Source organism: Phodopus roborovskii, unplaced genomic scaffold, assembly GCF_943737965.1.
Source record: "Phodopus roborovskii unplaced genomic scaffold, PHOROB, whole genome shotgun sequence".
Classification (NCBI taxonomy): Eukaryota; Metazoa; Chordata; class Mammalia; order Rodentia; family Cricetidae; genus Phodopus; species Phodopus roborovskii.
The window spans coordinates 3,579,894-3,595,609 of NW_026126434.1; the positions used below are offsets into that span (position 1 = coordinate 3,579,894).

The window sequence follows — 15,716 nt, forward strand, 5'->3', positions numbered from 1 at the left end:
GACACTTGTGTTTGCCTTTCTTTACATGCCATCCAGGAATGTGCTTTCTCTTCTTCCGGCGGTCCTGAGCTCGCTTCCCATGAGCTATGTGAGTGGCTGGCTTACAAACAACTGCAACTGCAACTCCAACTTCAGTTGGTCCAGTACCCTATTCTGGCCTCTGAGGCACCTGCACACACATGGCACACATAAACATAACAATACATCTTTTTAAAAACCTGACCTGGGAAGCTGTGATGTGGATGGCCCCTGTGCATTAGTCCATTTTCTTGTTGCTGTGGGAAAAGAGCAGACAAAGCTGTTAAGTTTCAAACCTGGAGCAAATGTCTGAGGTGCCAATATGACATATCAAAGCCCACACTGGATGCCAGGTTCTGCCTGCATCTCTCAGTCCCTGCATGTTACAGGGCCCTCCAGGCTGGCACATCCCACTCTCTATCCTAAACTTCTCCAGCCCAAGGGGCCGGACTGCTCTCCCCTATATAGTCCAACAATTTTGGCTATTCCTCCTCTCTTTGGGCCTCCTGGCTGCTGCTCCTGGGTACCCCCATCCCCTCTCTCCTACCCCTCCCCTCCTCACTCTTAAATCTCCCAGATATCTGTCTCCAGCTATGCTTGCCCATATATCTATAAAAAACTTTCTCCTCCACCATACCTAGAAGCAGCCATCTACCTTTTATTTCTTTATTTTTCTTTTAATTAAAAAATCAACTTGTAGGAAGGATTTATTTAAGCTCATGGCTTGAGGGTACAGTCTGTCATGCTGGGCAAGTCATGACAGCAGGAGCTTGAGGCAGCTGGTCACAGTGTGTCCTCAATCAGGAAGCAGAGGGAGAGGGATGCTGGGCCTCAGCACTCTTTCTGCAGCCCAGGATTCCAGCCCAGGGAATGGCACCACCTGCATCCAGAGTGTGTCTCCTGATATAGCAATCCCTCACAGATAAAAGAGATTTGTCTCTGAAGTAATTCTGGATCCTGTCAAGTGGACTGCTGATACAAACCTACAATGGACTGGGGGGGGGTATGAAATTCTAGAGACAGCAGGCTTTATGTCTGAGCGCTATTCACTGAGCATCCTCGGGAAAGCAGAGCAAGACTAGTTCTCACTGAAGTTCTGGCTCTGCCTTGGAGCCTGTGAGGCTGCCTCTAATGTCTGGGCCTTAAAGATCTGAGTCCTACACAGCCAACCCCTAACATAGGCTGTACTCCCATCACAATGGCATCAGAGGGGTCAAGCCACATTCAAACCATAGCACTCACACAGGGTATTTTTTTTAAAAGATACTCCTTCAGCCCTCTATTCCATTACATCACAGAAAGGCATGGCAAAACTAATGATTATATTGTTTAAAGTCTCAAATATCTAATGCTCATTTCAAATGCATTACTAATAAAAGACCAAACATTAATTGCATTTTTAATGAAAAAAACATAAATAGGATTTTTGTACTAGTCAACTAGACTAGAAACAGAGGCAAAACTAACTCATACTTTTGGGGTAGCAAGTGGGATCAAACCCTATTGTATACACACATCCTGATGTATTTGCTAAAGGTAAAATCATGACATCAAAGTTAATTTCTATTATGTAGCCAGTAGTTGTATTTTAGAGATATAAACAGTCTCAATTTCTGGAAGGGTACTCCCCCTTTCCCCATCACCACACACAATGGCTAGCAGGTAGAACCTACAGGTGTAAGTAATTTTCTCTCTAGATCATTATCTTCAATAGGACAAAAATCGTCTCACACAACCTGAAAGCATAATGCCATTTAGCATTCTGCATGGCTCCAAGAATTAATCACGATGACCATAGGACTCAGTTTCTCTTTGGGCATCTTGCCTCCCTCCTTGGGTGTGGTCTTGGCAATTGATAAGAGCTCCTGGCCTTGCTCATGAAGCTGTCAGGGTAGAGGGTCCTGGGCTGTCAGAGACTCAGGACCTTATCCAGGGTTTTTCCAGAACTGTTGCTGAAGTTTCCAGGATCAGATGGCTGACTACTGCCCAGGAGGCAGCCTCATGGGTCTATTTACAGTGAGGGGAGACTATAGGGGAGGGTGCTGCTGTCATGTCACAGTGAGGAGCAAGCACAGGCAGGGCAGCATGGAAAACTAACAGCTAGTGTCCACTAGGTCCTGAGACCACGACCAAAATCAGATGGTTTTAAGAAACTTCAGGGCTATAACAAGTGCACTCACTGACTCTTCCAGAGTGGTCTCATGAATAGGTCTGCCTTTCTGTAAATGACTTCCCTGGAAAAGTTCAACACTACCTGCATGATGCTCCTATACATTAGACACTTCCCCATAACCATTTTTACACTATGGTTTTTCTTAGCACGTTATTTCCCTACTTGAAGGCCTCACCCAGACTCCCTCTGGCCAACCACAGGTCCTTACTCTGTTGGTCCATGAAATTACACAACATTCATTTCAATGCTCATTGCCCCCAATCCTTAATACCTTATAGTACCGTACAGCTGCCTGCCTAGGGTCTCACCTCTTAGCTGGTATTAATAACACACAGCTTACCTGCCCCTTTCTGGTTGTGCTTTGTCCAAACGAACACAGCATTCTCACCCCAGGTCATCAACATTTGCCCCCTCCCATCCCCTCCTAGTGTGGCCGCTAGGAAGAAAGGGGGATCTACCTGGTGACTGGCATGTAAGGACGAATGTTCCACTGAGTTGATATTCCCAGGGGGGACTCAGGATAATATCCCATAGAAAATGCAGTGGCGCTAAGCCCCATTGTTCCTTTCACCAAACTGTCACACAGTAACAATTCACATAGTTGGGGTATTAAGCATTTGTCCCACACACAGAGCTGAACCCTCTTCCCTCACCACCTTCCCTGTGGAACCAGGCAGAATCACCATCACTGACCATTTGTCAGAAGAAGCCTGCCCAACATATCTGGAGGGATGAAGTGTCAAGTTATGCGTGTTTAGATCTCAAAATTTTTATTTAAAAATATCCAAAATAAGTCTAGAAAAAAAAAAACAGTGTGAATTATCTATGTAACAAAAGGGCTCTGCTTTATTTGAATCAGAATAAGGCAATAAAATCCAGCAAGCAAAGCGTACTTAGCATGTGGGACCTTGGGATACCACTTTTCCCTGAGGATTTGCTCAAAAGCACCTGTTTGTGGACTCACTCATTCTCGGGCTTTTAAAGTCCCATGCCATGCAAAACAGCCGTGAAAGGAATGACCGTGTTACTCCGTGGCTACAGGTCTCAGAGAACAGCAGCTCCACATGGATGCCATACTAAAGTTCAAACTGCAGAACTCCTTGCAATGCCCCACCTGTACATCACCCACCCTAGCCAGGTCACTTGAAACATGACTGTGGCTTTGCTGCCTCCCTGCAAAGAACCGTCCATGTGCAGGGCAGCCCAGAGTTCCCAGTAGAAAGGGGTCACTAAAACATGACAGAATGTCTCGGAGAGACAGACTCATCCCTGACCAGGACTTGCATGCCCACACAGTGTCTACCACATTGAATCTTTGGTAAAGAACTCAATGGGTCTACAGTAGGTTCTAGAGCAAATGTCACCATGTATAGTTGGGAAAGACCTGAAACTGCTCCAGACTCTAGTTTATGCACCAGGAAGTCTGTGGGGGTAGTAGATACTCTTTGAGGCTCCAAGATTAGAAGATTTTCAGGTTGTATATTTTCTGTGCTAGATTAAGCTGTCAGAGTCAGAATGAAGCATCTTCAGGAGAAGACAAGTGGAAGGTAATCCCTCAGGGATGGTTTCAGATTGGAAGGTGGTGCCTCAGGGATGGTCCTGGAGTGGAAATTGTCCCTTCAGGAATTGTCCTGGAGTGGTTGGTCCTTCCGGGAAGGTCTCAGAATGAGAGGTTCAGGGTGAAATGTCCCTTGAAGCCTGACAGCTAGGTCGACCTGGACCAGCACATTAGAGAATTGTGTATGTCTGAGCCCAGGCGATACCCACAATTGAGTAGCAGTACAGGAATCCCAGGACAGACAGGGTCACCCATGGCCAGCCTGTGTGAAAAGGCAAAGGGAAAAATGGTTAGAAGGCCTGGGCAGCTGCCCCCACCACACACACACACACACACACACACACACACACACACACACACACACACACACACACACAAACTGCAACCGAAACACAGGTCTGCCAGAAAGCCAGCTTTGTCTGGACCCAGCAGGTGGGATCCTGTGTTCTCACTGGGGTCACCATGAATCGGAGAAGTACATTACTGTGAAAGCAAACACACTTAGAAATAGGGTGTGCTTTTAAAGAGACTAAAGCTGATAATCAGAAGACTTGTTTGTAGGAACCTTGGTCAATCTCCAAATACAGACTGGCTATTACACTGAATACAATGCATTTTTCTTTTAGCACACAGAGCTACCCTAGATTAAATATTATATTTCAAAATTCAAAACTTAGGCTGGAGAGATAGTTCAGCAGAGGATGAGAGTTCAGTTCCTAGCAACCATTTGGTGGCTTATAACTGCCTGTTATTCCAGTTCCAGGGAATTTGATGCCCTATTCTAGCCTCCACAGTCACAGCATGTAAGGAGAAATGGTGCTGTCACTGTAGCAACCACAATGGTTGCCTCCAGACATCAAACCAAACACAGAATTATTATAATATATATGACCAAAGAATCCAAAGCAGAACCTACAAGAGGTAACTTGCACACATAGTCACAATATATTCACAAAGATACAAGAAACTCAAGCTAACCCATGAGTATATAAACAATGTGTATAGACAGATGCCAGTGAGAAAGTAAATTCTGACAAATGTAACAGCTCCAAAGAACTTAAAGACATGGTGTGATATAATAAGCCAGAGACAAAGGCACAGATATCAGATTCCACTTATATGGGGCTCCAGGGTGACCGAACTCATAGACAGAGGGTACAAACATCAGCATGGGCTGGAAGAAGAGAGGAATGAGAAGTACTTGATGGAGACAAAGTTTCTAGAGATTGGATGGTGGTGACAGCTACATAACAGTGCAAATGTTCTTAATGTTCCTAGCCATATTTTACAATAGCCAAAGCCATGTTTAAGTTATGTAAAATTTATCACAATAAAAAACGAGGTTGGAGCCCTTGAGAAAACAATATATAGTAGATTATGCCATTTATATAAATTACAAATCAATCACAATGATAATATGCCATGTTTATCAAGAGCTGGGACAGAAAGCATGAGTGTAAAAGTCTCCTGGGGAGATGAAAGTTTCTTTACTTCCCTCATCCACCCCTACTCCTCTCTCCCTCTAGTTCTCTTTTGTGATAAGGTCTTACTGTGTAGCCCATGCTAGCCTCTCACATGTGACCTTCCTGCTCAGCCTCCCCAGTGCTGGGATCACACGTTTGCACCTTCACACTAGGCAAATATTTTATAATTTGGTAGTAAGAATGGTTTCAAATGTTTACTACACAGCTGGCCAACATCCACCCAGCATACATATGAACAGATGCTTTTGACTATGCTTCTCAATGATGCCAGAACAGAAACTTCAAAACCAATCAGACATTGCAAGTCACAGACTGGCAGCACTGGCCCTTGATGTCCTGGTTTATAGGCACACCAAGGAGCTCAAACAAGACAGGTGAGAAAACACACTTTGGATTTTAGATGAGATTGAGCGTTCAGTACTGCATCCTCCCAGGGAAGGGTCTTCTGAGTGTGTCAGGACCCAGTTTTGGGCTCTGGCCAGAGCCCTCCCTCCCTCCCACCACTGGGGTCTCTCGGGTAACCCTTCTCTCTGCAGAGGGTTTGGCAGAGAACAAGCTGATGGGACCAAGTAAGCACAAATCAGTATCCCACGGAGAAACCAATCCACTCCTGATGGAAGGGGAGTTAACTGAGTTGCTGGGTAATGCAGGGGCTGTCAATCACCCCCATCAAAGGCCCTCTGCAGCAGTCCAGTGGCCATCCTGCTCTTTCAAAAGCCACACCCTACTATTTGCCATTCCTAGCAGAAAAATGTCTGGTGGCCAGCTGTTGAACATGATTTTCAAGGATATGGTCTTCCTGCCCAGATTCTCAACCACCCAGTACCATGTGTCTTACCCACATGTGAAGTTTACAAACTGGACAGCTTCTGCTATGTTTACAAAGATCACAGTCTCAGGTAACCCTTTCAACACTGAGGCAGGAGGTACTGCTCTTTTTAAAGGGTGGAAAGAAAAAAAAAAAAAGAAGTTCATGAAGAGTCTGAGTTTTCAGGGACTACAGAATCTACTTAAAACACAGCATTGGGGGCTGGGTAGATGGCTCAGTGGGTAAAGTGCAAAGTGTTTGCCAGGCAAGCATGAGGATCTGTGTTAAATCCCAGCACCTATGTAAGAGGCAGGTGTGGTAGCCTCTGTGACCCCAGTGTTAGGGACTTCTAGGAGTCACTGGCCAGCCAGACTAGCCAAAATAACTAGCTCTGGTTCAGTGAAAGATGTCCCCGAAAAACAAAATGAGGGTTTTTTAGAGGGAGACCTCTGAGGTTGAACATGTGCAGGTGTGTGGATCTGCACATGTATGTATAATACATACACACATATACAAATATACACAACCATACACATCATACATGCCCCCACATATACACACCACACAGATGCATACAGAGGCATACACATATACATAGAGACATCACAGAATACATATAAACGCATTCCATACACATACACACATTCCCCTACATGCACACACCACACAGACACACATACATAGAAATATATCACAGGCACACACAGCACACATATACTACATAGACACACATACCATACACATGCACACATATAGGCACATACAAAGGGATACACATAGACACAGAGACATCACAAAAAGACACACACACACACACACACATAGATACACACACACACACACACACACACACATGCTTTTGCTCAAAACTATACTACCTCAAGGGCCCAGAGCACACCCCATGCTTGAATGTGAAGATTTAGAGTTGGCTAAAATATGTTGCATTGTTCTTTCATTTCTTTTCTTTAAATATTCTAGCCACTGTTCTCTGTAACTAAAACTGCCTTAGCGTATCTCCATCCACCCAAGCAAGCATTCCAGCATGAGGCTGCTGCACCTTCTATCCACTGTCTCTCTAGCTCTCCAGTGCTCACAGACCACCTCCTGGTGGACAGTTCTCTCCAGGGTGGAGAAACTCATGGTTTTTTTTATAGCCGATAGGCCCCTTTCTGGTCCCATGAAGCAATGTCACCACGAGACTCAATGACATTCTGAGAAAGGAAAAGGACCACAAGGTTCACAGTAAACAAGGTCTGCCTCCTGATGCACCTTCCTCTGGCTGAGGGAGTCCCTGGGGTTGCAGGGACAAATGGCCCAGCCAATTCTGGTTAAGGTCAAGGTGAGGTCGATGCAGCAATGGGTTGGCTCAGTGGAACACTGAATAAAAAGGTGATTTTAGGCAATGATGCAGAAGAGGAATTCCAGAGTGTTGGGGGTTGATGGGTTGGGGGGCAAAGAGCAGATTCTTTCTCATTGCGACCAGCCCCAGGCAGAACTCTTGGGGCTGACACTAAGCAAGAACATAAGAGGATACACCAGTGTTAAAGACCTGCACACGTGCCAACTAGTACAAGCAACATCTTTACATTTCTGCATTGTTTACTCTCAAGTCAGAGGAAGGCATTTCTCTCCTTAGATCTTGCCTTAAGTCTCAGTTTTCTAAGGCTCTGAGAAACACAGGTGCCTGCCTAGGCACTCTCTGTACTTCCTGCAAGGTTTAATATCACCATGCCATTAATTATTCAGATGCTTCTTTGCAAGGCTGCTTTCATGGAAAGTGCAGCTCCCAACAGCATATTGTGTTTAACGATGTACAGATCGGATGGGGAGGGTGTCGAGGTGCTTCATTTAAATCCTATTTACTCCTGTCTCTGCAGCCAGAGCCTATGAGCCATTCATCAAATGGTCTTAAGCCCAAGGCCCTTCCTCCTGAGCTAAATTTAGATCTTTAATAAGCTGTGAGGCAGGAGCCTTTTCCCGGCAGAGGGCTGGCTACTGGTACAGGGACAGGCACACGAGAAACACACAGCTGTCCAGGTATCTATGCCCATGAACTGCTGAGCTCATTCCAAACACATGAGGAATAATGTCGGAACCAAACCCAGGTTTTTAGATCTTATTCTGTCTCTTTCCCATCCTCTCATGAGGAAAAAAAAAAAAGCAAAAACAAAACAGACAACCAAAACCCCAAATGGTTCTTGTATGTTTGCAACTGAAGCCCAAGAGTAGAGAGACTACACCCATGTCCCCAGGGAGCTAAAGCCAGGACCCACTCTGCAGCTTCTGAGGAGACTCAGACCTGAGACTGAATTTCTAACAGTTTTCCTGGAGGAGTCAGTACTGTGAGTGTAGGGGCCATACTTGTTCCAGAGACTATGCAGGATGCTGAAGAAAAGGCCTTTGCCATAGCTGTTCATCACTAGACCACAAACAATCATTCCTCAAGATCTATGCAATCTCACAGCCTGTCTTAGCAGGAAGCATGTATCCCATCTGTAGCCACAGAAAGTCTAAGGATCAGAGAAGGCAAATCATTCTTCTAACATATAACAACTAATTGGCCATCCAGCCAATTTGCAGAGTAACTTCATCGTGTACCTGACTGTAGGGCTCTGCAAAGTTCCTTGCTTCCGGTTACAGCAGCAGGCTCTAAGCAGGTCCTGTTCCCTAGCCTGTTCTTGCCTGCTTTCAGTCTCACACTATTCCCTGACCCCAGGTGCCTAAGGTCACTCACCGGAGGCTGGGAAGCCACAGAGTTTTGAGTTTAGAGTTAGCTATCACTAATTCCTGAAGCCTTACTACTCCACAATAGGGGACAGAGAAGCTGTGGCAAGTTCTCGGGTATCCTGTTCTTCCATCAGTGTGAGATTCTGTCTGTAGGTGTGAAGGGCTCATCCCAGGTGCCCAGATCATTCTTTGACAACATTGTCCAAGTCACAGCCATTTAGCCCCCATTATGGCCTAGATCCTCCCCAGGATCTTCATCAGGGAGACAGAGCACAGCTGCTGACCACCCAGGGAGCATCATGTCATCCTCAGCAGAGTCTCTTGCTAGGTAGGGTGCCTTGTGCCTGTTTGAAAGAGCACCCACAGCAGCCTATATAAATCACCTTGTTCACAGTCAATTTCACATCCTGATGAAGCCAACCCCTGCACATTTCTCATCCTGTCCCAGCTCCCAGTGCAAGCAGCAGGCACTTACCACAACACTCACCACCATAAAATAAAATTATTTCATGTGATGTAGAGGAGGTGAGAAGAACACCCAGAGTCCCTTATCCTGATTCAGACAGGAATGCAGAAGGAGGTGCCAACAACAGAGTGGGGCATCTGCTTCCCAAGAGACTGTCCACAACACTTGTTGCTACTCTGCTGCACTGTGGCTGGAGGCTATGCAGTCATGGGTTGTTCCCAGCTGTTTCTCCTTCTTAGCTTGTGCTGTGGTTAGTGGTTTATTTGTAACTAAGTTATGCAACCAACTCATGGGTACCACTCACCTAGCAAATGGGTTAAGGAAAGCTGCCTCCTGACACAAAAGGCCACATACTAAGAATCCTGTACTTTGTGTATCTGCCTCTGTACAGGGTCACATCACCCACAGACAAGCCTGTCAAGACCCCTATGGATGCCTGAAGCAGTAGTTTTCTTCTGCACACATGGCTGCAACATTGTTCAACAATAAGTCAAACACAATCAGAGATTAACAACCAGTAGCAAACCAAGCCAGTGTAACAACATATATCCTATGACTGTGGACTCTCTGTTAGTGTCCTATTGTTTAGTAGCCACTGTTCATCTTGGGATGATGGGAGATGATACAAGGCCTGTGTGATAAGATGAAGGAGGTGAATGACATAGGCATGTGGCGTAGTAGTAGGCTATTATTGATTGATGGGTCAGGAGAGGGCCACCTGCTTATACAAGTCTGGCTCCATGAGCACATTGTGGGCGTACTGGCCCGAGGGGTGATTCACACACAGGGTGGGATGGGGTGTGACTACACTATGTTTCATCATGGTTCTCAGAGAGATTCATAGCTAGAAATTTACATATTTTTTTCTAGAATTTCCCATTTAATATATAATATATTTGGACTGAGGTTTATCACAGACAACTGAATTCTCAGAAGGAATGCATTGATGGGAGCTGAGGAGATGGCTTAGCAGGCAAAGTGTCTGCTTTGCAATTATGAGGACTTGAGTGATATCCCCAGGCATGGTGACCTAGGTCTATGACCCCAGGACTATAGAATCCCCGGGGATTGCTGGTCAGCCTACCTGTGCCAGCTGGTATAGTTCCCACAGGAACTTCTGTTCCCACAGGAAGGCACCCAGCATTAGTGTGTGGTTTCCACATTCCCATGCATACACAGCAAGCAGACATGGCATTTCCCTGAGGGGTAAGGAATCACCATCCTTCTTCCCAGGACATGCATGGTTAGTAAACAGTGAGACTGAAGAAACACAGATATGACATGTTAACTTACAGTTCTCATTTATAAAGCTGCATGGCCCTCCTCTGGGTAACTAAGAAATGTGAAGGACCCAAGCCAGATCCACACATCATATATCTGCTCAGCCTTTGGCTCCCAGACCATGGGGTGTAGTCAGGCATCATCTGCACTTGTAAGTGTGTCTGGGAGAGAGGAACCTTGGTGCGTGCTCATCATGACTGCCTACACACTGAAGACAGCAGGACAGAGAAGTTCCCACCACTGACACCGTCAATGAATCCCCCAGAAGGACCTAGTGAGGAAGGAAAGCACTACTGGAGCCGTGTGCACATCTGTAAAGGGGTTGCCGGCAAGTGCATCCCATGTGCCCCATGCCTAGCACAGCTGTGAGAGTAAAGATCCCAAATGACCCAACTTGAATTCTGTAACAAACAGAACAGCATGCTCCCTGCGGCAGCAGCAACAGCAGGGGAAAGCTGCTTCCTGGAGCTCTCAACACCACAGTGGGCTGGGAACCAAGGCAGCCACGAGGGCAAGAAAGGAGATGTTCCCACTTACTGTCAAAGTCGCTGTGTTCCCATTTCACCTGCCCACTTACTGACTCTTCAGGAGTCTGCTTTGCTCACGGGTACACTATGGGACAGGATGGAGTAGAGGAGAAGCTCCCAGTTCCAGCACCCCCTGCAGAAGTGCAGGAGTGGTACCCGGCTTGGCAGTACCATCATTATTCTCTCCCTCCCACTCCCATCATTTGGTCAGTGGCAGGCTGGCTGTAGTTTTCCTTGGAGGGCCCTGAGCCAATCACCAGTGCAGATTAGAACTGAGTCTGTCTTTTGCCTCTCAGAAGGAGAGTCCCAGAAAGTTCCCAGATTGGCTCAGAAAAATGCAGTTCAATATTCACAAATGGTGTTTGGGAAAGGCTTCTCAGCTCCTAGAGTAGAGGGATTGGAGGGGCAGAAGTAAGGAAGTGTCCAGGCTTGGGGAATGTGATGGTGGGGACACTGTCCTCAGCCTGTCCTCTTGCTGCTGGTCAAAGGGCTGCAGCCTGCTCATGCTTCTGAGTGCTGAGACTGGGCAAGGTTGGGGAAGGCAACTGGGAACAGGACATGTTCCAGGCTCCCTCTCTCCTCAAAATGCATCTGAACTCACTAGGGATGGGGCAAGGGTTCTTATGTCACTGTCCATAAAGACAAAAGCCTCCCAGGACCCTCCTATGAAAACCATGCACCCTGGAGACCAAGGGCTCTGCTGACAGTCACGGGGCTTCAGCTGCCATAGGAGCCCTTCCCCAGGGACCCCCTTCCGTCAGAGTCTCAGGCCACAGAGCCATGTGGGATCATGAAAGAACACAACTACTGGACCAGGACAGGAGCCAAGGTCACTGCTGCTGTCATCTTGGGAAAAGGGGACTTGGAGGGGCATTCAGCTTAACATGGGGGGTGGGGTGGTTTGGTAAGACAAGGCATAAAAGCGGACTCGATCCAGGCTGAGAGGTCCGAGGTGTATTGACCATGAGACACTGCCACAGGCACACCACTTGCTGGTCTGGAAGGACCCTCCAATGTAGGTGTGTGACAAGCCAATATCCCAAATGGGAAAAGGCCACAAGGTCATCGGGAGAGGGGATCAGGCTTATTCTATGTCACCCCAGAAGGCAGGACCAGAGCCAGTGGGTCACAGGCAACCTCTTAGCCTCCCAATGAAAAGTGAGCACCCTGGTCCCCATTACTTGGCCTTCAGGCAGTATAGACATCTCCCAATAGGAAGCTGAACACAACAGAACAGGCATCTGTCTCGGGGGGGGGGGGGTAAGTAGGAGGGGACTGGCTGACACCTCCATATTTCTTCCGACCCTCAGAGAGCACGGTCCTGTGAAACAGAAGCCCCCCCAAGTCATCCTTCCTCCCTAGGAAAACATAACAAGTCCAGTTACAAACTTCTGGCCATGTGGCCAGGCTCAGAATGAACAGGAGTCCTGTGTCAGACAGAAGGTGGCACTCCAGCAAGCAGTGACTATGTTAGAAGACAAGGGAGGTGCTCCAACAAGCTGTGACCCAATCAGAAAGCAAGGCAGAGTCTTACTGAAGGGTTTAGAACACTGACTTGGCATATGAGGTGTCTCATGCCTTTCTCAACTCTCAGATGACACAGAAAGATGTTCACGCATCTAAAAGTTCTCACTCTGAAGAACAGTGTGTTCCCCTTTGCTCTCTCATGGCCCCAAGGGTAGGTCTGCCGGGGACAGCAGGCACATGCCACTGGATACTGGACTCCAGCTGGTATGTTTGCACAATTCCCACTCCAAGGACCCTTCTGGTAGCTCTAAACAATGGATCATCTGGAATTTAGGATACACTAGGGCCCTCTGCAGGGCAAACACTGCAGCTTTCCCATCAAAGCTGTTCTGCTGGAAATCTACTCTGGAGCCAGCCAGCCTCGGCCAGAGAGGCTTGGATGTGGAGAAGTGGAGGGAAGCAGCCTGGAGCTTGTGAGTTAGGGTAGGAGATACTCAAGTTCAGCAGAATGACCGATAAAGCAGCATTTACACAGGAGCAAGGAAGCAGTAAGTCATGTCTTTTAGGAGCCTTCCTGAGTCTACTCTGTATTCTCTTTTGGGCTAATAGTTTCCATTGACAACAATGGAGATATTCTGAAATATGTGCTGGGTTGGAAGCAAATACCACACTGTCCCTTCACTCTTTCTATGGCTTCACATCTTGGTCACTTTCCTAAATGTATATTGTGGTGGTCTCAATGAAAAATGCCCCCCACTCTCTCATGTATTTGGACACTTGGTTCCCAGTTGGGGGTACTGTCTGGGGAGGTTGGGGAACCTTTAGGAGGTAGAGCCTCGCTGGGGGAAGTGTGACAGAGGGGTGGGATTTGCAGGCGTACAGCTTCACCCTGCTTCCTGTACTCTGTCTGTGTTTCCTGTGCGTGGATGACAATGTGATCAGCTAGCCAACCGTGAATGTCCATGAATTTTACTTCACACATGCGAGCTCACCTCTGAATGACCTGGAAGTGGAATCATTCAGAGCACCCAGCCAACCTTATATTGAGAGTGAAGTTGAAGGGGTCAGAGGTGTGGCTCTGCAATAAAGCCCCACTTAGGCTGTGTGAGTCCTACTGGGCCATCACCAGCCTCAGTGTGGTGGAGAAGAAACACTAAAGTTGAGCATCTCTTTTGTTTATTTCCTTTTCCTGGGATTGCTCTGTTCCCATCCTCTCTCCACCCATCTCCAGTCTGAAGCCATTTCCCTTATAGAATTGTAGGTGTGAAGTCATGACTACATCTTCCCTGAATGGTATTCTACAGCTGTTCACCCCAGGAGAGCAAGGCCAAGGCACTGAGTCAGAGGGGCCGCCGCACAACTCTAGGGCTCTCTACTTTGTCGGAAATGGTTATGATGTCTGGGCACAGTGCTGTGGGTAGATGCAGCTGGAATGCATGTGCAAAGCACGCGGCCAGGACATCTGCCCTCCAGGGCAGCTTGGGTCTCTGCTGCTTCTGATTATTTATTAACTCAGCAAGGAGGTCACATGAGCAGAGCTGGAAAGGCCGTGTGTTGCTGTTTTCATTCCATGGGACTGCGGGCTGGCCAGCTGGGAAAGGGAGTGTATTAGCTTCCTCTCTTCTCCCTTCCTTCCCACCCCTTACTTCTGTCTCTCCCTGTTACTCTTCTCCTCTCTTGTCTTCTCTCCCATCTATGTGTCCCTTCTACTGGTGCACCACTTCCTACTGACTGAAGGGTGGGCAAAGCTTTGCCCCTGAGGTCTCTATCTAGCTCTTCCAGTCACTGCCCTTTCAGATCGGAGCTAGTCTGTGGCTATAATGGGTGAAGGCAGGGTTACTCTACCACACCCCTGGGAATCAGGGGTCAAAGTGGCAGGAACCTCCCCCTCCACATCCACTAAGCGCTTCTCTGGGTTCCTATCACTACCACTGAAGCCCTGGCCTAGGGTCTACCAGGAGCAAGCTGAAGGGCCTGCTTTATTGACTGTGAGACCCAGGTTTTCCCTGTGCCTATGCAGAGGGCCCTGACCCTGTCACTAAGCGATTTTCTCCTTTACCCTGAGCAATGCCCACTGTGGAGAGGAAGGAGAAGGATGGACTTCTTATTGCAAGCTGTGAGTCCAGAAGGCAGCAGGAGCTCCAGCCTCATGAGCACTCTCCTCCTGGGGTCTGCAGCCTGCTGGTGAAGCCTAAGGAGAGGCCCCTCCCAGAGGTGTGAGCATCAACCTTGAGAACCTATTCTTCAGCTCCCTCTTAGCCTGGTCCCCCAGCCCTGGGGCCACACTCTTACTATAGTTAGTAGAGTCTGGGTCACCAAGTGTCCCTGCTGACTTGCCTGTCTTCTAGTCTTGTATATTTCCCCATGTCAAACCTCTTCTGCTTGATATACCCAGCATGCTCTGTTTTCACAGGTTAGACCTCCATAAACACACCATCTATGTGGTGATACCTTGTTTGTACAAATAAAGCCTGTCTGAAGATCAGAGGATGGAGCTTGCCACTAGCTAACCATAGAGGTCTGGAGGTCTGTACAGACAGACAGGAAGTGAGATGACTGGGCAGAGAGAGGATATAAGCAGGCAGAAACAGGAACTCTCTTGTCTTCTGAGATGCTAAGGAGGTAAAGGTGTGGCCGTGGCTTGCTCCTCCTTCTCTCTGATCTCGAAGCATTTTCCTCTATATCTGACTCTGGGTTTTTATTATTTAGATCAGTTAAGAAATTAATTTACACATCTATAATAGTTATTATTAATGGTTGACCTGACAAAATGTAGAATCACTTATGAGATGTGCCTCTGGGCATGTCAGTGGGGGTTCTCTTGGTTGGCTTAACTGAGGTAAGAAGATACTCTCTCACCCTTTTACTAACTTCCCCTTCACCTCCTCACACCCTTACCCCCTCATCCCCTCACCCCCTCACTCCCATCCCAGTGGATGAGACCACTCCCTGGCTGGCTGGGATGCTGAACAGTATAGTGGAGAAAGGGAACCTATTGTTCTCTGTTCTTGATTAGAGATGGGCCAACTGCTTCAGGTGCCTGCTGCCTTGACTTCCCTGCCATGATGGGCTGTATCCAGAACTACGATGGATGCGACCAATACAATATAAACCCTTTCTCCCTGAAGTTGCTGGCATCAGATTATTTTATCACTGTAAAAGGAAAAGAACCTAAGATACCAGCTAGCTCTGTCCAACAATAGACAG

At 47.4% G+C, this 15,716-nt stretch overlaps 1 protein-coding gene across 1 annotated transcript in view; it reads right to left on the minus strand.

Moving 5' to 3' along the window:
• Positions 1 to 3,919: 3,919 nt before the first annotated feature.
• LOC127223885 (protein-cysteine N-palmitoyltransferase HHAT-like) overlaps positions 3,920 to 15,716 on the minus strand; it is a 63,827-nt gene continuing 52,030 nt past the window's right edge. The window contains exon 3 of the mRNA XM_051186576.1: positions 3,920 to 4,011. Within this exon, the coding sequence (XP_051042533.1) occupies positions 3,920 to 4,011 (92 nt within the window). The remainder of the gene's footprint in view (positions 4,012 to 15,716) is intronic.